The sequence below is a fragment of the Moschus berezovskii genome, chromosome 1 (assembly GCF_049115385.1).
Source record: "Moschus berezovskii isolate FMDL1 chromosome 1, NW_MosBer_1.0, whole genome shotgun sequence".
Classification (NCBI taxonomy): Eukaryota; Metazoa; Chordata; class Mammalia; order Artiodactyla; family Moschidae; genus Moschus; species Moschus berezovskii.
Genome location: NC_142460.1, coordinates 45,400,688 through 45,421,940, shown reverse-complemented (window position 1 = coordinate 45,421,940; position 21,253 = coordinate 45,400,688). Strand labels below are relative to the sequence as shown.

General features: G+C 33.8%; 1 protein-coding gene across 1 annotated transcript in view; it reads left to right on the top strand.

Moving 5' to 3' along the window:
- Positions 1–21,253, top strand: part of ROBO1 (roundabout guidance receptor 1) — a 478,536-nt gene that overhangs the window by 368,655 nt on the left and 88,628 nt on the right. The window contains exons 7-8 of the mRNA XM_055410221.2: positions 15,575–15,583; positions 19,551–19,675. Of these exons, the coding sequence (XP_055266196.2) occupies positions 15,575–15,583; positions 19,551–19,675 (134 nt within the window). The remainder of the gene's footprint in view (positions 1–15,574; positions 15,584–19,550; positions 19,676–21,253) is intronic.

The window sequence follows — 21,253 nt, the reverse complement described above, 5'->3', positions numbered from 1 at the left end:
CTTCAGGGTAGCAGTGTTATATTGTTTGCATCTTTTTTTCATGTAAAGATCACCATGTCTATTATGTCTGGGCTTTTCTTTTGGTAAGTTTTGGTCTAAAATGCCCTGCCCCCATTGACCCATCTTCTGCATCTTCTATCTGTAATTACTTCTGTAATTCTTCTGTAATTACTCCTGTCCTTGGACCCAGCTTAGGTCGGCATCTCCAGAAAGCTCTGCAGACAATCCTCACCCCAGTATCAGGCTAGGGATACTTTGGATTGGGGGGACGCATTGGATTCTGTTGCCACCCTTATTGCATTTCAACATCTGCTCAGTTGACTGTGAGTTCCTTGCAGGCACACTTTGTTTACTTTGCCTTCTTAGTCTCATTGCTTATTGCAGTCTTAGGAGCATCCTTGATGTTCATGTACCATTTTCTGTCTGAGCCAATCAAGGACTGCCCCGATACATATCAGCTGTGGGATCCTGGGCAAGTCAGTTAACTTCTCTGAGTCAGTGTTTTGCTTTTCTGCAATTATAATTTTCTGTGGTTCTTTCACACTGAGGCTGGTCTGTCAAAATCAGTTGGACTGCGTTTTAGGGAGATATTTTTAATGCTGCATTAGGGAAATTCTGTAGGGTAGAACTAATAACACACTCTTTTCTGACATACATATGGATTCAAAAGCTGAATATATAGGAAGTGACATGTCTGATTCTTAGGTTTCTCATCTGTTAAATGGGAGTGAAAGTATCTTCCTCATAGGACTTTGTGGAAATTAATGAGCAATTATGAAATGCTAGCACACTGTGAAGCGTTGAAATGCTCTATAAAAGGAGAAGCAGGAAAAATGATATGAAGAAAGAGCAGAAAGAGAAAGAGGTCATTTCAGTGATGCGTCTTCATATGTGTCAGAATCAGGGCTACATGTAGTTTTATTGCCCTTTAGCTGCCTGACACTGGCTGTATGAAAAGATTAAAGTCAGAGCCACATGTGCACCTCCGTTGCTTTGCATAGATACACAATAAACATTTTTAAGTAAGCAATGACTATCAAGTCTTCTGTAATTGTGGTTTAAAAAAAATATCAATTCTTATTCTAGTTGCTTCAGGAAACAGAAAATAAGTTAGGTACACAAAAAAATTCTACATTTAGTTTAAAATGGTTTTTGTTTTTATTAATTGTGTGTATTTGGTGTACATTTGAGACCCAAATAGTTTTTTATTACAGATCCATAATTAACATGACTCCCTTTGATCTTTAAACATAATTATTTTCCCTCCTAATATGTTCAATGCTGCTAAATTTCCTGCTAAAATAAATAATACTGAATTCTTCATTCATTGCTTCTTCCATAGTTATAATCCATATATTGGAACAATTGAGTTAACTAGATTTAAAAATAATTTGATAGATGGTCTCCAGTAATAACTACTATATAATTTAAAACTTTAACAGTCTCAAAAATGGATCAGAAGTGCACATTTAAAACAAATGCACATTTGTACATTGAACCTTTTGTAAGATGTGAAATAGCAACTTTGAAGATTACCAAACCACATGTGAATCTTACACAATGTTGCATGTTGTATGTCTGGCCTTTTTTTTTTTTATGGACCACTATATAATTATTTCTGGATGTAAAATTAAAATTTAAGTAGAAATAAAACAATGTAGTTGACTGTGGATTTTATTGCCAGTAGTGAGGGATAAACTTCTATAAACTTGCATTCAAAACAAACTCTAGGGGAAAAAAGGCCTTTTTGTAAATTTGTGGTTCCCATAAACAGGCTTCACCATGTTTAGCTTTTTATCAGCATATGAGATCTGATAGAGTGTAAGAGTCATATCACGTTTTAGAGCTGGTATATTATCTAAACAGAAAAGAAGTAAAGAGAGAAAAAACTGGACCCTTCAGTTCTGAATTCCCTTTCTTTGATGTTGACTTCATTTAAATCATTTGTTGGAACAGTTTGCTTAAATTGCTGATTGCAGAAAAGCAGGCAGTATAATAGTGCATTGTTTCTGACCCATAACGTGGTTATTTGAGTCAGAGCCAAAACTAATAGTGTCAGAGGGCCTTTTTGCAGGTTCAAGTCAGATTTACTATAATCCAAGATTGTTGTTAAGGACTGTGAGTTCACTACTTGAAATGGTAAATAAAGTATTTCAGATTAAAATAAAAAACAAAAACTGTGAGTTCAACATTTTGAGGAAACACATATTATGAGGCCCTCAAAGTTTTACCTGATGAATTTAAGAAGCTCGATATGTGTGAGACACGTTTGCCACACTCTGACAAGAGATGGCAGGCTGGTTCTTTGGGGAATGATTCTTCATGACATGTGGCAGTAAGCCACAAAGGCCCAGGAAAGTCAGTGGTACTAGAGTAAACAGTACTTCAGGGCTTCAAGGAATGGGATACACACACACACACACACACACACACACACACACACACACACACAGTGTGTTTTATATATATATATATATATACCATCTCCTATTATATGTATTGCTACTCTTAATGTTGAACTCGACACTTATTCTGAATGGCCCCCTTATGGGATTTGTTGTGGCTTTTTGTGTTGTTGCTGTTGGTTGTTTTGTAGTTAAAAATAATGTTTTAAAATTTTTTAACTGAAGATTTGAGGAGCTAATGAGAAAGAAATGATTTGTGGTTATAAAAAGAAAACCCCCAAAGACAATGTGTGATTGAAGACTTTTAAAGAGTCAGTATTGCCAGCTGAGCTCTTTGTGAACAGGCTGAAAGTAGAGTGCTCAGAGCCAGGAGGTTTAATGAAGTCCCACTGCAGAATTTAACAAGAGAATGATTTGTGAGAATGGCTTCCACTCCTAACTGTTCTGATCCAGTGGCATAAATAGGATGCTGAGCTCCACTCCTGCTGGGTTTTTTTTTTTTTTTTAATGGTATTTTATTTGATTGAGACTCAGTAGCATTACGGCCTATGATTCTTTTCCTTTTTTTTTTTCCCTTTGGTAGAAATGATAAAGTAAAGAGCTTCTTGTGTTCTTATAGCTTTTCAGAGATTTTAACCCTAATGACTGCTGAAGATGTGACATTCCCTTAGATTTCTTTCATTTACTCATGAAAGTTTTGGGTTGCTTTCAGTTATTTCACACAAATTGATATAAATCTTGAAAATTTTTCCAAAGAAAAAGCAATTCTCCACATAACCTTCCTATAGAGAACTTGAAACAGTCTCTTACTTTTTTTTTTTTTTTGCCAAGCAAGTATTTGAAGAAATAAGTAGAGCAGTCAGATACAAGAAATAATTGGTACATAAGATGATTCTGTGACAAATAATGACACAGCATCACACTAGTAAACAGCACATCATGGATCTTTCATTGTGTTATGAGCTTTATTGGAATTTATTCATCTATATAACAGTGGATAAGTTTTTCTCATTGCTCAATTATATAGATGGATAACTTAGTAACCGTCTTGAGAAACCTACATTATGAAATAATGACAGCAACCTGGAAAGATGTAACTGAGTTGTGTGAATCTACAGCATCTGCATTACTCAGCCTGAGAATGAAATTTGAAAAAGTAAATTAGTCTTTTGCTCTAGTCATTAATGGGTAGCTCATTTAAAAACATTAAGTTCATTACTAACAATCTTACATAATTTTAAGACGTGAAATTATGTTGTGATATTGTGAATAATGTAAAAAAGATCCTAAGTTAATTTACATTGATATATTTATTCTGTTTTGTTAAGAATTACTAGGACATAAATGATTGAGATAACTCATTGTTTAAGAGAGAATAATCATAAAGAGAATGATTTTAGACTGTTTGACATTAAGGACACCCTTTTCTTGTGATAAACTTGTATAAATTAAATATGTAAGATAATTGAAAAGTGGCTTTTCAATGCATCCGTATGTATCAAATTTTATTATTTGCTTACTATCATTTTAAATATTTTATAGGTATACACAGAATGAATAATGATGCTGAACAGTATTCATCCTTACAGATCCACAAATCATTTCTCTATATTCCAAACATTAGGGTCATCATTAGAATAGTTACACTTTATACAGCAGCTGGTGCCCTCTGAGCCTTATTTCAACAATTTAAAATGTAATATGCTTCTTTTTATTTCATTTTTTAAAAGATTTTGTATTAATTAAAAATTCAGTTCAGTTCAGTCACTCAGTCGTGTCCGACTCTTTGCGACCCCATGAATCATAGCACGCCAGGCCTCCCTGTCCAGCAACTCCCGGAGTTTACCCAAACTTATGTCCATCGAGTCGGTGATGCCATCCAGCCATCTCATCCTCTGTCATCCTTTTCTCCTCCTGCCCCCAATCCCTCCCAGCATCAGTGTTTTTTCCAATGAGTCAACACTTTGCATGAGGTGGCCGGAGTATTGGAGTTTCAGCTTTAGCATCAGTCCTTCCAATGAACCCCCAGGACTGATCTCCTTTAGGATGGACTGGTTGGATCTCCTTGCAGTCCAAGGGACTCTCAAGAGTCTTCTCCAGCACCACAGTTCAAAAGCATCAATTCTTTGGCGCTCAGCTTTCTTCACAGTCCAGCTCTCACATCCATACATGACCACTAGAAAAACCATAGCCTTGACTAGACAGACCTTTGCTGCAAAGTAATGTCTCTGCTTTTAATATACTGTCTAGGCTGGTCATAACTTTCCTTCCAAGGAGCAAGCGTCTTTTAATTTCATGGCTGCAATCAGCATCTGCAGTGATTTTGGAGCCCCAAAAAATAAAGTCTGACACTGTTTCCTGTAGCTGAGTAATTGCTTTATAACAGAATTATGAGAGTAGGGAAATATTTAAATGGTTGTTAAAGTTAGCTTTAGCTGTAGGACATTTATTTTGTGTGGTCAGTGTTATTAGGAGAAAATTTAGAGCACTGCACAATTAGAACTGATAGATATGGCATTTTAAAAGGTGCTTTTAAAAAGTTGACATTGTGAATGACAGAAGAGCCATTTCAAGCAGTGTTCTTTTTAGATCATTAGTAAACAGATTAAGGTGTGCTCTTGTGTTTTTACTTATGCTTTTTATTCCCCCCAATGAATAAATACTAAATGAATAAATATAATTGATAATAAGTAAATTTGACCTGATTTAGGCTTATTGGAAATAATGATAAGTTACATAATTTCTGTAGTGGATTGTTGAGATATTGGATAGCAGACAAGGATGAGGACTCTTTTTTACTTACGAAAAAACTGAGGTCAGAATTATCTTTATAATGTATAGCAAACTGAACATACACATTTGATACCTGGTTGCACACATTTGACATTCACAGTAGTTATCCTAAAAGGTTACATCACATCATTTTGCAGAGATGGAATTGGCTGTTTGGACACTGTTCTTTTTTAATGAGAGAATAGAATATAGCATGAGTCATTTCCTCCCCCAAAACCTTTTTATGTGTGTAAAACATGCCCATATGTGACATAGAATAATTGTGTATGCATGTTAATTTCATATATTAATATACAGACTATTCATTTAAATAATGTCTTTTCTGTTAAGGTATGTTTGACATAACATTATATTAGTTTTAGGTGTACAGTATAATGATTCTATATTTATATACATTGCAAAGTGATCAGCACAATAAGTCTAATTAATATCCATCACCATATATAGCTAGAATTTTTTTTTCCTTGTGATGAGAACTTCTAAGATTTACTCTCTTAGCAATTCAAGAATACAGTAGTGTATTAGCAAATGTATTCCCTCTGTTGTACATTATATCTTCCATTATAAAATTTATTTATTTACTATAACTTGGAATTTATAACTTTTGACCTCTTTCATCCATTCCACCTCCCCCTCAACTTAGACAATCATCAATCTGTTCTCTGTATCTTTAAACTTCTTTTTTTTATTTTTTGTTTTAAATTCCACATATAAGTGAGGTCATATGGTATTTTTCTTCCTCTGTCTGACTTATTTCAATTAACATAATACCTTCAAGGTCCATCCATGTTGTCTCAAATTACAGGATACCCTTCTTCTTATGGCTTTATAGTGTTCCATTGTGTACGTACATATTTATTTAGCTAATTAGTTTATATTTCTTTATCCATTCATCCAGTAATGGACATTTAGATTTTTTTCTAAGTCTTGATTATTGTCAATAATTCTGCAATGAATATAGGGTATATATATATACAAATATATATATATATGAATTAGTGTTTTTGTTTGCTTTGGATGAATACCCAAGAGTGGAACTGCTGGATCATATGGAAGTTTTCTTTTTAATTTTTTGAGGACACTCCATATTGTTTTCCATAGTGGCCTCACTCATTTTCATTCTCACTAATAATACACAAAGTAAACTGTTTTCTCCACATCCTTGCCAACATTCTTTGTTTCTTTTTGTTTGTTTGTTTATTTAATATTTATTTATTTATATGGCTGCATGGAGTCTTAGTTGCAGTATGCAGAATCTTTAGTTGAGGCACATGAACTCTTAGTTGCAGCATGTAGAATCTAGTTTCCTAACGAAGGATTGAACCCAGGCCCCCTGCATTGGGAGTGTATACTCTTAGCCACAGAGAAGTCGCTCTTGTCTTTTTAATAATAGCTATTCTCATATATGTGAAGTGATATCCTGCTGTGCTTTTGATTTGCATTTCCCTCAGGGTTAATGATGTTGAGCATCTTTTCATGTGCCTCTTGGCCATCTCTATGTCTTCTTGGATACATGTCTAGTCAGATTCTCTACCCTGATTTTTCTATCTCTGATTTTTCAAATCACATTATTTGGGTTTTTTGCTATTGAGTTTATGAGTGTTTCTTGGATATTAGCCCCTTATCAGAAATATAATTTGCACATATTTTCTCTCATTCAGTGGGCTGCCTTGTAAATAATTTTTCATGGAAAGTTATTTTGTTTATGTCATGGAGCTAAAAGATTTTAGAACCAAATTTACATTAGAATAAGGTTTAATAAGGAGGAGAAGGGGATGACAGAGGATGAGATGGTTGGATGGCACCAACCATCACCATCCAACTTGACTGACATGTGTTTGGGCAAGCTCTGGGATTTGGTGATGGACAGTGAAGCCTGGCATGCTGCAGTCCATGGGGTCTTAAAGAATCAGACATGACTGAGCAACTGAACTGAAGGTTTAACAATTTTTTTTCCTCTTTTTTTTTTTTATTGGAGGCTAATTATTTTGCAATATTATATTGGTTGGTTTTGCCATACATTGACATGAATCCTCCCCAGGTGTACATGAGTTCCCCTTCCTGAACCCCCCTCCCACCTCCCTCCTCCCTTTATCCTCCCTCTGGGTCATCCCCGCACACCAGCCCCAAGCATCCTGTAACATGCATTGACCCTGCACACCAGCCCCGAGCATCCTGTAACATGCATTGACCCTGAACTGGTGATTCGTTTCACATATGACAACATACATGTTTCAATGCCATTCTCCCAAATCATCCCACCCTCACCGTCTCCCACAGAGTCCCAAAGACTATTCTATACATCTGTGTCTCTTTTGCTGTCTCGTATACAGGGTTATCATTTGCATCTTTCTAAATTCCATATATATGTGTTAGTATACTGTATTGGTGTTTTTCTTTCTGGCTTACTTCACTCTGTATAATAGGCTCCAGTTTCATCCACCTCATTAGAACTGATTCAAATGCATTCTTTTTAATGGCTGAGTAATATTTCATTGTGTATATGTACCACAGCTTTCTTATCCATTCGTCTGCAGATGGACATCTAGGTTGCTTCCATGTTCTGGCTATTATAAACAGTTAGACCTAATAGATCTCTATAGGACATTTCACCCCAAAACAATGAATTTCACCTTTTTCTCAAGCACACACAGAACCTTTTCCAGGATAGAGCACATCCTGGGACATAAATCTAGCCTTGGTAAATTCAAAAAAATTGAAATTATTCCAAGCATCTTTTCTGACCACAATGCAGTAAGATTAGATCTCAATTACGGGAGAAAAACTATTAAAAATGCCAACATATGGAGGCTGAACAACACGCTGCTGAATAATGAATAAATCATAGAAGAAATCAAAAGAGAAATCAAAATATGCATAGAAATGAATGAAAATGAAAACAATTTTTTAAAAAAATTTAAACAAACAAGTCATGCAGTCTTCCAAAAACAGCAAGAATTAAAAGAGCTAGACAGACCTGAGCGCCAGTCTTCTATGTCTTACCTGATACGTGATCTTAAGAAAATTACTTAACCTTCATATTTCCCCCTCTACAAAATTGGCATATTGAACTCTTGTACAGAGTTGCTGGGAAGGTTTCTAATGTATGATCTGACACATAGTTACCTAACATTGATGGATCTTCATTAAATTGAGACATAAAAGGTTATGTGATTTATGCAGGATATATCTGATTAATTTTGCAGAGACTCGGATCCAAAATTATTTAACTGTCAGTGAGTAGTTTTATTACTATGCCATCATGTACTTTAATGCTGACCCTCCATGACTTACGCTATTTGAAGATAAGGGTCCCAGATTTTCAACTAAACAAATTTTGGAACACCTTCTATGTATAAAATAATACACTAGACACAGTGAGTGCACAGATAGTCAGCCTGCCTTTATGGTGCTTATTGATAAAGAGAGATGTACACAAATGTCTTTAGTATCAGCAGAATCTACAAAATGGATTTTTAAAGGTATGGGTGGAAGAAAGTGCTTTCAATTGGGTAATGGGGACATTATTGTCATTTGTTCACTCTTTGAACAGATATTTAAATGCAATGTAAATAGGTTCTTCAACTCGAGAAGTTCTAGAGAAATGATGGAAAACAAAGTAGTTAAATACTTGCCCTCATGGAACTTACAGGCTATTTTAAGAAACAGACATCTATAGAATAATCACAAATTTATAGTTTAAGACTATAGTTAAATGCTCTAGAAGAAAAGTTAAGGTCTCTGTGAGAACACAGTAACATTCTGATAAGATTTAGTATCAAATTTAAGGTAGCACCTTGAAGATTTTTTTTTTTTTTTTTTGAGCTGAGGGCTAAGATAAGTAGCAATTTAAAATAGGAGGATCTCAGGGTATAGCATGGGAGAAGGCAATGGCACTCCACTCCAGTACTCTTGCCTGGAAAATCCCGTGGGCGGAGGAGCCTGGTAGGCTGCAGTCAATAGGGTCACAAAGAGTCGGACACAACTGAGGGACTTCACTTTCACGCGTTGAAGAAGGAAATGGCAACCCACTCCAGTGTTCTTGCCTGGAGAATCCCAGGGACAGTGGAGCCTGGTGGGCTGCTGTCTGTGGGGTCGCACAGAGTCGGACACGACTGAAGTGACTTAGCAGCAGCAGCAGGGTATAGCATAAACAGAACCAGAAGTAATAAGGAGCAAAGGGTACTCAAGAATGAGAAGACCTACATGGCTAAGTTAGAAAGGTGGGAGAAGGAAGGAATATGAGAAAACACCAAAGAGTTACTTAGCAAAGCCATGTTAGGGATTTTGCTCGGACACGACTGAGCGACTGAACTGAACTGAACTGAACTGAGACCCTATTGAAAGCTTTTGAGCTAAATATGCTATAGTCAGATTAGTTTAGTTTTTAGCATTCTGGTTGCTTTGTGAGGTTGGAATGGAAAAAAAGCAAGGCATTATTTCAGGTGATTGCTGTTGCATAACTTGCCCAGGATGGTGGTAACAGAGTTAGAAAGAGGTGGATGGAATGGAGAAATAGTTATGAAGTAAAAGCTATGGAATTTGGTAATGAATTGTACATCTCAAAGAAGAAGAAAGATCTAGGTTTCTGGCTTTCTAAATTGATTTAGGGACTATTACCAGCAAAACTGCAAGATTCAACCAGTCCATCCTAAAGGAGATCAGTCCTGAGTGTTCACTGGAAGGACTGACGTTGAAGCTGAAACTCCAATGCTTTGGCCACCTGTCGGGAAGAGCTGACTCATTTGAGAAGACAATGATGCTGGGAAAGATTGAAGGCAGGAGGAGAAGGGGATGACAGAGGATAAAATGGCTGGATGGCATAACCAGCTCAATGGACATGAGCTTGGGTAAACTCCAGGAGTTGGTGATGGACAGGGAGGCCTGATGTGCTGCAGTCCAGGGGGTCGCAAAGAGTTGGACAGAACTGAGCGACTGAACTGATACTGATGCCACCAAAATTATGATCCTGAGATCCTACATCAGGTGGCATACACATCATCATAGATTTCTGGATACCTGCATTCAAGTTTCAGACACTTTAGCAGGCAAATGACAAGTTGCACCATTTGATAACTATTTTGGGGTACATTGGGGACATTTTTAGGAACAGAAGGAAAAGAAGTTTATTAACTTTCTCTGGCATAGTGCAAAATATTTTGTTTATCAGGCATAGTGCAAGATATTTTGTGCAGATAACAAAGTTTTCAATCATGGTACTGTTGGCATTAGGGGTTGGATCCTACTTTGTTATGGGAAGCTTTCTTGTGTGTTGTAGGATATTTATCAGCATCTCTGACCGCTGCCTTGTAGATGCCCGAAGCACCCCTGCTTCAGCTGTGACAATCAGAATTGCTTCTGGAACCACTGATCTAAAGAATAAAGTGAGATAGTTAAGTGGAGGGGAAAAGTTCATGGTATTTTATGTACCAATTAAATATATTCTAAAAATGTCCTTCTTAGTCACTCTATTTTGTATGCCTGAAGACTTGAAAGACATAATGACAGGCTTTTATGTTAAACTCAATCTTTTCCCTAAAAAGAAATCATATCTCATATTAAAATATCTTGAGAGTTTTTAATTGTTAGAGATATTATCATTCATGAGTATCTATGCGTATAATTTCTCTTGTGTAACTGTAACTGGGTTTTGTCAGTTCAACTGCAGATAGCTTCATTGCTTAAATATTTCAGTGTTCTTCTATTTTATTGAAATGTATTTCTTCTCAAAAAAATCTTATAACTCACTGCTTTGCTCCATTCATATTCTTCTGGAATGTGGTATTTACAGTTCTAGTCTGTACTATTTGTTCATTGAACCTTGCTGTTCAAAAAGCACAATGTGTGAGAATGAGTAAAATCACATCAGTTTATGGATTCACTATTGTTTAGCTACTAATAATGAAAATAATTGTATGACCCATTGCTGACAGTGAAGAATCCGGATACTTTATCTAATTCATAAGTATAAATTCAAGTATTTTTGCCATTATGCTTCAAAAATAGAGATTTCAATGTGAAAATATCCAAATTGTAACTTTACCTTTGTGCTCAACTTACAAATATTTTAATTTCTTGCAATTTTCTGATATCACCTGGATTTATATTATGAGCTATGTATATAAAGTACTTCATCAACTTTAAGTAATGTTAACTGAAAAGAATATTTCCCAGGACATTTTCTAGTAGAGTATCCATTTGTATGGGAATAATCAGAAGGAAAAATATTGGAGGCGGAGGGATATATCTGTTGTCCTGCTTTATTTCTATAGTCTTAAAATTACAGCGTAGAAAGCACTTTAAGAGTCAACTGCTCTATTTCTTTACCAGACAGGGTTATATAGCTAAGCTGATGTGGCCAAATGGAAATAAATCCCATATTTAAAGACCTCTAGAGACATCACAGTTGGCAACCAATTCATGGTTCAGCGACCTTTACTGTTAACTGCTTCTTTTCTCTACTTTTCCTAAGTGTCCACGCTATTATTTAGGCCCATTATCTTCTTCTTTTCTGGCCTAAGTAGTTATCAAGATTGGCTGGTCACTGTATTTATTAGACATAATCTGAAGATATCTTAAGTATCTGTCCAGCTGACTTGTTTTCTCAGACTAAAAAAAGGCCTCTTCTTCCAGCTTCTGTGTAATTTTTTCAAACATTTATCATCTTTCTGACTCATGTCTCCTGAATATGACAAGCAGATAAAAGAAATGAGTCTTTTCTCTCTCCTTTCCTCCCCACCTGCCTTGCTTCATTCTTTGCTTCCGTCATTTTTGTGTATTCGCTCTTAGCTTCTTCTCTCATTTATACCAAAAAATTATTGTCCGAATAGTGTACATCCTTAGAATACAGAAGATTTCAAACTAATTAAATAATCTGGAGTTTTTTGGTGACTCATTCAAAAGAGGAAGAAACTCTTTTACTCTATAATCATATGTATGTGTATTTGTGTGGGGGGGAGGAGAGCGTGGGAGAATGGGGGAGAGAAAGAGGCTAAATTCTCAACACCATGTTAAACCGTTCATTTTCTAAAAATTGTTACTCAAGTACATAATTTGTATATCTCCAAATATTTTAGAGTGCTATCCCATTTCTCCTTTTGAATCAAAAGGGTACCAGAATTTTATAATTATATTATACATATATATATTATATAAATGTGTGTGTGTATTTTAGATTTTGCTTAACTCCCCTTCCTCCTGAACCCAACCTCAAGAAAATAAAATCTGGGTGAAAACACTATGCTTCATATACAAACTCGGCTTTGGGGCAAATTCTCCAATCCTTCACCCCTTTCCAAACTCCCTACAATGTAAAGAAATTTCAGTCTGTTCCTGAAGATGGATTATAATCTGCATGATGTTGAAATGTTAAAAGACAAAAATTAGTAAGGTTTTTTTCCTTTTAAAAATACGTATTTACTTTGTATAGTTATTTTAACTTCCTATTTGGCACATTTACCCTAAGAAGTATTTTTGTCAAAATATTATTTGTCCTCATCTTCAAAAGTGTATTATTTTTTAAATGTATATTGACATAAAATGTCACTTCAAGACAAGAATTGATTAAAGTTGATTTACCCTTAAGAAATGATTACTTTTTTTCCCCCAAAAGGTGAACTTTTTAAAAGGCTTTAAGTCTCTTTACTTCTCACCTTTTAATTTCCCATATCTTTTTCAAACTATAAATATTCTTTAAGGAATTTTAATATCATGAGGAATACTTTAAAATTCCTTTCATTCAGAGGTAGTAAGGATTTTAGGTTAAACAGTTTATGTAAAATGAAATAGATTATTTGTCCTATTGCATATCATTCTCCCCAAACTGATTAACTAGTAGGAAAATTTGTACCGACTTGGATTTAGTCAAGAAACCTGGGAGACTGTCTTTGGTTAGTCATCTGTAACCTTGAAGAAGTTCTTTTTAACAATTTAGGTTCTTAGACTGATGAATTCTAAGGTCACTTCCAGAGCTAACATTTTGTTGTTTTATTGTTTTATTAGAGATAGAGACAGACTTTTCCTCTTTCTTAAGAGGAAAGGGGTTGGGATAGAGATGCTCCCAGCCTTTAAAGCAGAGAAAAAAAAAAAGAAGTTGAGAAGAGTTCTGTAGAGAGTGGGAAAGAAGCTGCTCATAAACCAGGGGCATTAGAGGATAATGAATGGACAGGATCCAAATAACTCATTTTTTTCTGATTTTTTCTGGACTAATCTAACTCAACAATAATGAGCACTGCCTGTTGTGTTGAAGGTCTCTGTTTTCTGTATAGGGGAAAAAAATCCTCCATCCTGACCCTGAGAAAAATATGAAGAAAGGGGAAATCAGTGAAAAACTTAAAGATTTAAAGACATTTCTGTCATTTATTCTCAGTGAGTAAAAGGATTTTATGTGGAGGATCTAAATGGCATTTATTTGTTTGCTAAAACTAGAACAAATGAAATTGTGTCAGGCAGGTTTTCATTTAGATAAGAAGACTCACTTCCTGATAGACATGGTTGTTAAAAGCTTAAAAGATCATTCAAGATAGAGTCCTCTCAAAAACCTCTGATGTTTTAGGAGCTTCTGTGTTAGATGTTGTCTTAGATAAGTTTTAGGGTCCTTAATAGACTATGAAATATTTTACAGTTATCAACTTCCATTGATGTTATATGCAAGTACACTAGCCGGACATTCTTAAACACACTGGACTTTAATTAAAAGATTCAACTGCTGCCGTTCAGCTAGTAAAGCGTACAAGCAAGGGAAAAGTGCCTTTTAAAATTTTAAATGAACTAATTCCCGGTGAATTTTTGGTTTCTAACATGTTAAATATTTTTGAAACTGTTTAAGGAATTTTAAATTACTGAAAATACATGACTAGAAACTATTGATGAATCATTTTCTGATCTCCTGACTTTCAGTAAGGCTTGATTTTAACTGTAGCAGTCTAATCAAATTTATTTTCAGAGATTACCCAAAAGATAATTTTATGACTTTGTTTTTTCAAAGCTATGTTGCTGTAGTTATCAGGTTTGCTTTCTTGTAGTTTCCGAACATTTCTTTCTGTCATTTAAAAGACATCATCTTGAAGCTTTTGAGAACTGTAAACAAGCCCCATCTTCTCTGTATGTGTTTTTAAATCTGGATGGCATGTTTGATGCTATGATAAACATTATGCCTGAGTAAATGAGATTTTTTTAAACTTTTCTTGCCTGCATGAATGAAAAATTAGAGATTTTACTTTAGAGTGAAAAATAAAAACAATCTATTTCACTCATACTAAAGAGAACATGTGAGTTAAAAGTGTATTTCTGAATTACCTTTCAAATTTGCAGATGTGGTAACAATAGAGAGAACAGGAGAATGCTTCTATTTTAAAATTACCGTTTCACAGTAGCAGTGCTTAGAATAATTCATTTATCTAAGGCACAGAAATGCAATCAAGTCTAATTAATTGTGACTTCCTGAAAGACATGGGCATTATTTATTTGAGTAAAATGTATTGTGGCTATCTACTGGGCTATTATGAAAAAGCTCTGCATTAGACAGTAATTACCTTTGTTTCTAAATGAGCAAAACAATTGCTTTCCAATATTTTAAATACGTATTACTCAAGCTTTCTATGTTAAAATATCCAATGTTTCAACCCTGAAAACAGGTAATGTGATGAAGTTTTGTTTTCATAATGTGTGTATGTTTTTTCCTGTTTTCTCATTGAAAAATATGCAAGGATACAAATGTAACACTTTTTATTAATGACACTACTCAGCCGATGGTCACGAACCAGCAACACCTAGGTTCTGCAAAATCCCTTGTCATACTCCTGACCTATATAATCATAACCTGTATATTAACCAGATCTAAGGGTGATTCTAATGCTTATTCAAGTATGAGAAGAATGGGTTTAATAATCATTGGCAGCATGAACCATTTAAAAATTAATTTGATGGTGGAGTTATAGGATTTAACACTTTATCTTTGATTAAGATGTTTGATTTCTACTCTATGTGGCATTAGCAGTAAAGATTTATAGTGTTTTTTTTCTTTTAAACCCATTACATTTATAGTTATCTGATCCTGTCATCTGGTAGCACAATGTAAAGTCATTGAAAAGTGTTTTATAATTTTATAGCTATCATTCATTGTAGCTCTGCCATTTAATCAAAGTAGATATTTTAAGATTCATCTCTATTTTTCTTAAATGATTTATGGTGATATAGAAATGCTAACAAGTATAATTCATTCATGGATAGTATGAGCCATGTATCCAAATATTAATGTGTTCTTTTTATTTAAAAGAAAAGATCATTGGTTAAGTCAAATCTTACTACTTTTTCTGTTTCATTTTCAGTTTCTTTATTTTTATTTATTCCATGTTTTCTTTTTTGTTTTGTTTTAGTTGGGTCTGGTAAGTTGACATTTTATTGGCCATCTTCTAATCATCGTGTCATTATGACTGGAACTTCTCTTGCCCTTTTCCATCCATACCCTTCCATGTCCTTCAACCAATCAGCCTCCATGTTTCACTTGTCATTGGCCACAAAGACAGACTGCACAGAATAAAGTCTGCAGGAAGTATGGGTAACTGTGACAAAGAGTGAAAGGTAATGGGGGCTAATTTTATCTTATTAAATAATGTGTGATCTGCATCCTTTTATTTTTTTCCTCTTTTTTGCATGAGTGATAAACCAAGGAGTAGGATTTTATCTTGATTAAGTACTATTTCAGTTTATATCTCATGAGGTAAGCAATGAACAAAATAGGTGCCCAGAGGACAATTTATGTTTGGGAGATCTAAAATATGTTTATGAATTCATCCATATCTGTCTGAGTTTATCTAACTGTTGTTCAATAATAGTCACTGAAAGTCCTATAAGTGAATAACCTTGCACTTAGGGCTGTTTGCACTCATTTTTATTTCTATGTGTCAGATTCATTTCATTTTATGTAAGAAATGACGACATGATGTGTTTAAAATTATGTAAATAAAATTTTTTTTATACTTTCATTATCAATATTTTGGGTAGAGTGTCTACTCACACACTTTTAGGATGCTTGAGCATCGTTTTTGGATATTTCTGTGTGGTGGTCCATGTAATAATTTTGACCCTAAGAAAAATCTATGTTTTAAGTTAAAAAGCTATACCAATATTCTAAAGAGATCATTTCATACTAACACAGATAGGAAGATGGATTGTTCAATAATGGTAATGCAATAATGAACTGTTTGGGAAAATAGCTTTCCATATGTGCAAAACTATAGTTGGATTCAAATTTAATGAAAGCAAAAGTGAAGGATGAAAGTGAAGTAAACATTTATATAATATAATTTATTAGGTGTTATGTGATCTATATTATATAAATATATTGACTGAACAACAAACATCCCCTACTACATTAGAAAAAACTATAATGGAGATATATATATATATATATATATTTAAAACATTTTTGAGAAATGGATAAAACTAGACTATCATTAGTCCCTAGAAATCAAAAAGCTAAACACAGGAACACAATATCCACAGTAAATAGGATATTAATGACAAAGTAATGTGAAAATAAATATTTAATCTCACTAATATAAAAGTGCCAATTAGGAGATTCTGTTCTAAGTTTGGCAAGGTTGTTAATACTCAGTGTTTGTGAGGAGAGTTTCAGTTGAAATCAATTTGAATAAAATTGAGAAGGATGTTAATTTCACCAGTGTGTTTAACAGTGGGAATTAGAAAGAATCTAAATTTAAAGACAATTGATTAGTTAAGTAATTAAGGTAACTTAGTATTTATACCATTAAATAGTCATTTAAGTGACATTGTAGGAGAATATTTTAGAACTATACGGTCCAATATGTATGGTTGAATTATCAGTAGATTTTTTTTCTTTGCTTTTCCAATTTTATATCCAACACTGAACATATGTGATATTAGTAACATGTTTATCTATTTTTAATTATAGTGAATTTAAATTTTGTAGCCTTTGAAAAATATCCCAGCATTTTATCATAAACATCAATTAGATGCACATGGTGACCAACTTTCTCAATCTAAATATAGGTAATGATGATAGAGGATTGATAGAGGCGTATTTAATCCATTTAAATTTTTTCTTAGAGATATGTCTACATCTAATATCTAACATACATGTAGAAAAGGATTTTTTCTGAGACATGCCTTCTGGCTGGTGTCATTGTTGATGTTGGCTGGAGAATATGCCTATAAAATATAGTAAATTCATTTCCAGGCAAATATCCTGTGTGGAAGGATTGCTGCAGGATAAATGCAGTTAGCATAAGGGTTTGTATCCCTTGTTCCCACGTCTTTGAGGTTTCAGGCGAGCTGGCATTTTATAAAAGAAACATGGATTCTGGCACATGTTATTAGACATGCTGCTGAGATTTAGAAAAGAGACCACCCGAAGTTTTTACTTGTCTAAGTGATTTGAACATTTATATTTTCCTACTCAAATTCCCTGCATATATTGGAAAGTCCTATTCTCCCATTCATTTAATTAATCATTTGGTTTTCTTCCATTGAAACAAACCAAACTCTTTTCTGGATTTAGCTTATTATCCAGTCTTACTCCTTTCAATTTCTAGTCTAATTTCTACGTCAATTATTCTAACCCTTAACTAAGGAATCAAATGCTCCTGTATGGATGTGTGTGGAGGAAAATCCCCAGGCCGTGATGCACACGCCTGTTATTATACCTGGATAATGATGGTGTTTACCAAAGTCATGAGTAAACCACTCAATTACAATCAGAGTTTAAAAAAATTATAAGCTAGAACTTCAGTATTACCAAATTGAGCTAAACTTATTCTCCTAACATTGTATTTTCTTCCCTATAAGTTATAGGACATTTGAAGGCATTTACCCTAATTTTTCAGGTCTCCTATAATTTTCTAGTCAAATGGTGTAATTTCTACTAAACCTCAATTAAAAATAAAAAGGGAGTATAGGAGAAAGCATACTCATCTAAAAGTAGGAAATATAATTGCTTTCTTCAGTTTGGTGAGCATGCAAGCTGTTTTACATATCCATTTTCTTTTTAAAAGAGGTTTTATATTTCACTTTACATACATGTATATACACAAATGTAGAAAGTTTATATTTTATAAATTTCATAAACTCTATATTTTAGACATTATAAATACTTGTATAGATGTCCCAGATGCATTTGACCAAAAAATATTTAGCAAGAGAAAACAGTACCATTTCGAATCCTCACCTTCATTAACAAAGAAGTCATATTCTTGTGAGCAAACTGGTATGTGAACATAATCTGGGTATACGTTTGGTTCATATTCACTTTAAGAGCTTATCCTAAGTGACTGACATAAGTAACTAAGCATATTTTTAAGGAAAAGTTTAGAAATAATGGAACAGTCTTAAAAAGTGGATTATGCTGTATAAACTGTAAATGTCTGACTTGAAACACTCACTTCAATTTGAACTGAAACAAGAAAGGAGAATAATTAGGCATTTTAGACAGCTGATAAGAAATGAATTTGAAAAGTGTAAACAGTAGGTAGAAAGACTTAGATTCAATGCACAGTTTTTCCAAACATAAAGCACAGCCCAAAACAAGCTTTTTTTTTTTAAGCCAGTGACTCCATCAGCACACCTAATGTTTTCAGCTGCCATTGCTCTCAATGTAACTGACAGAGTTTTCTGACACTCTATTTACTGCTGGATGAAGTGGCCATTTAAGTCTGTATAAATCAAACAGTTTGGACAAAGCTGGCAGTATTTATAATGTCAAGATGAGCAGATGTTTCCAATTTGCCCTCATTTCCATATATATTCTGTTTGAACATGCCCTTACCTATGTAAATGAAAGAGGCATTTGACTCCACTAGTGCTTTAAATTCATTTCCATTCAAGTAATTGGACTGAAGATTTTAAATGGTTATACTTTCCATAGTAGCCTTTCAGGAGCTTTTCAGTTAAAGTAATTTTAGGACCTGCCTACATCAGGAGGTCCTAATGTCTAAGATTAATGTCCGTACACCTTTAAGCAGCTCTAAATGAGAAGAAATATTTATTCATATAAATTTCGAGTATATGTTGAATATAAAGGGTCAAATTGTAACTCAGGAAGTCTTTTTAACATTGAAGTTTATCTTAGAAGATCGAGTAATTAAAAAAAAAAAAGCTTCTTTACAAAACTACCCAGATTCCACTCAGTAAATATGCAGTTAACACTTTAGCTTCAGTTGAATTAAGGGTGAGAATTGATGCATTATGTATATCTAGATAGTACATAACAAGTGATATAAACTAATGGCAGCACTTGGAATATCAGCAGATTGTCTCAATTAGGACAGTGACTGCATGCTTTTGATTCAGGGTAATCTGTTTCATCTCCTTCAGAACCTCCACATTTTGTTGTGAAACCCCGTGACCAGGTGGTTGCCTTGGGACGAACGGTCACTTTCCAGTGTGAAGCAACAGGAAACCCCCAACCAGCTATCTTCTGGAGGAGAGAGGGGAGTCAGGTATGACCTTGTTCTACTATTTCAGTCAGCACAGGTGAAATGCCACATATATAAGAAAAAGCAGCAAATGATTTAGTCACATAGCTGTTGCTTTAAGAGAACTGAGAAATCTCTGAGTGACCTAAATATTTCAACAGTAAAACAGAATTTTAATTCTCAGATTTTTACTTCCTTATTTTGGTATACCAGGTGATATATAGAATAGTAATTGTTTAATCATGAACATTTATTCCCAATTTATTTCCATTTTCCAGTTTATTTCCTTTATTTTTCAATTCAGCCACATTAAAAAAAAAAAACTACTTTTTTTCTCAAGTTAATTCAGTTAGTTTTAACTTCTCTTATTCAGATACTTGTAATTATATTTTAAAATAAATTTGCACACATTTAAAGCAAAGATAATGATTTCAGTGGAATTTCTCTGAAAGCACTAGGAATCTGAAGTGTATTCTTTGCTTCTTTATGTTTTATCTATCATATATCTATCAATTAAAGAGTCATCAAACTATGTGAAAGTCTCTTTAGCATGGATGTTATGTTGGGTATAATTCAGTATATTTTAATTCTTTGAAAAATGTAACATGTGATCACTTTTGCTGTCAAGTCCTACTTTCTATACCTTTATTTAAACCAGAATTTTCTATGTACAGTGAAGCTAGAATATAGAGATCTGTGCTCTTAAAAATTAAGTTTCCTTTTGGACTTCAGCTTATTAAAGAGGGAATTTTGAAACACTTTCACTTTAAAAATAATAGGAAACTCTAAAAATAGTTTTAAAAATATGTTTTCTTGTCTGTTAGTGACTTGAGTTCTTCAATAAATGGACACATCTCCCTTTACATGTTTCTGATATGTGCAAAAATTATTCTTATTCAATTTTAATTGTTCCTAACCTCTTTTATTTTTTGTTTAAATCAACCTTGAGTGTGTTGTCTTGTGATCTTACTTCTACTATGTTCATAACAATTACATGGAGGTAGTTTACTGACTGCACTCACTAATAATTTGTACACTGTGCCATCAAGTTCACTTTTATTTTCACTTTGGTAACAAATATCAACTTGATTATTGTATGGAGGCTATCATTTGAGTTCCCATGTCTTGGTTGGTTCTAACACATTTCACTGGGCCTCAAAGGACAAAATTTGCTGACAGCAAATTAAAGATGAGAAAAAATATTTTAGTAGAACAGGAAGAATTGAAAGTATGTTATTTACAAATATCTGTGTATCAATAAGAGTAAATCCATTAGCAGATCTTCTTAGTAGAGTAATATTTAAATGATCCATTTAGTTATTTAAATAGATCATTCATTGTCATCTATTATCTATATCATATTTGAAATAATTTTTGATTTGGTTTGATTTAATAACTCACAATTTCTTAATATTTTGTTATTGAATACATATCCATGCACTAGTAGTTAAGCTTTTGTAAGTGATATTTGTTAAAAGGCAACTAAAATTTTTAAAAAGTAGCAAATTTATTTGATTAGAAGACATTTTGATTTTATTTATTTCATGAAAAAGAATGATACTGGATGTTACTTTGCATGAAATATACACTCCTTCCAATGAG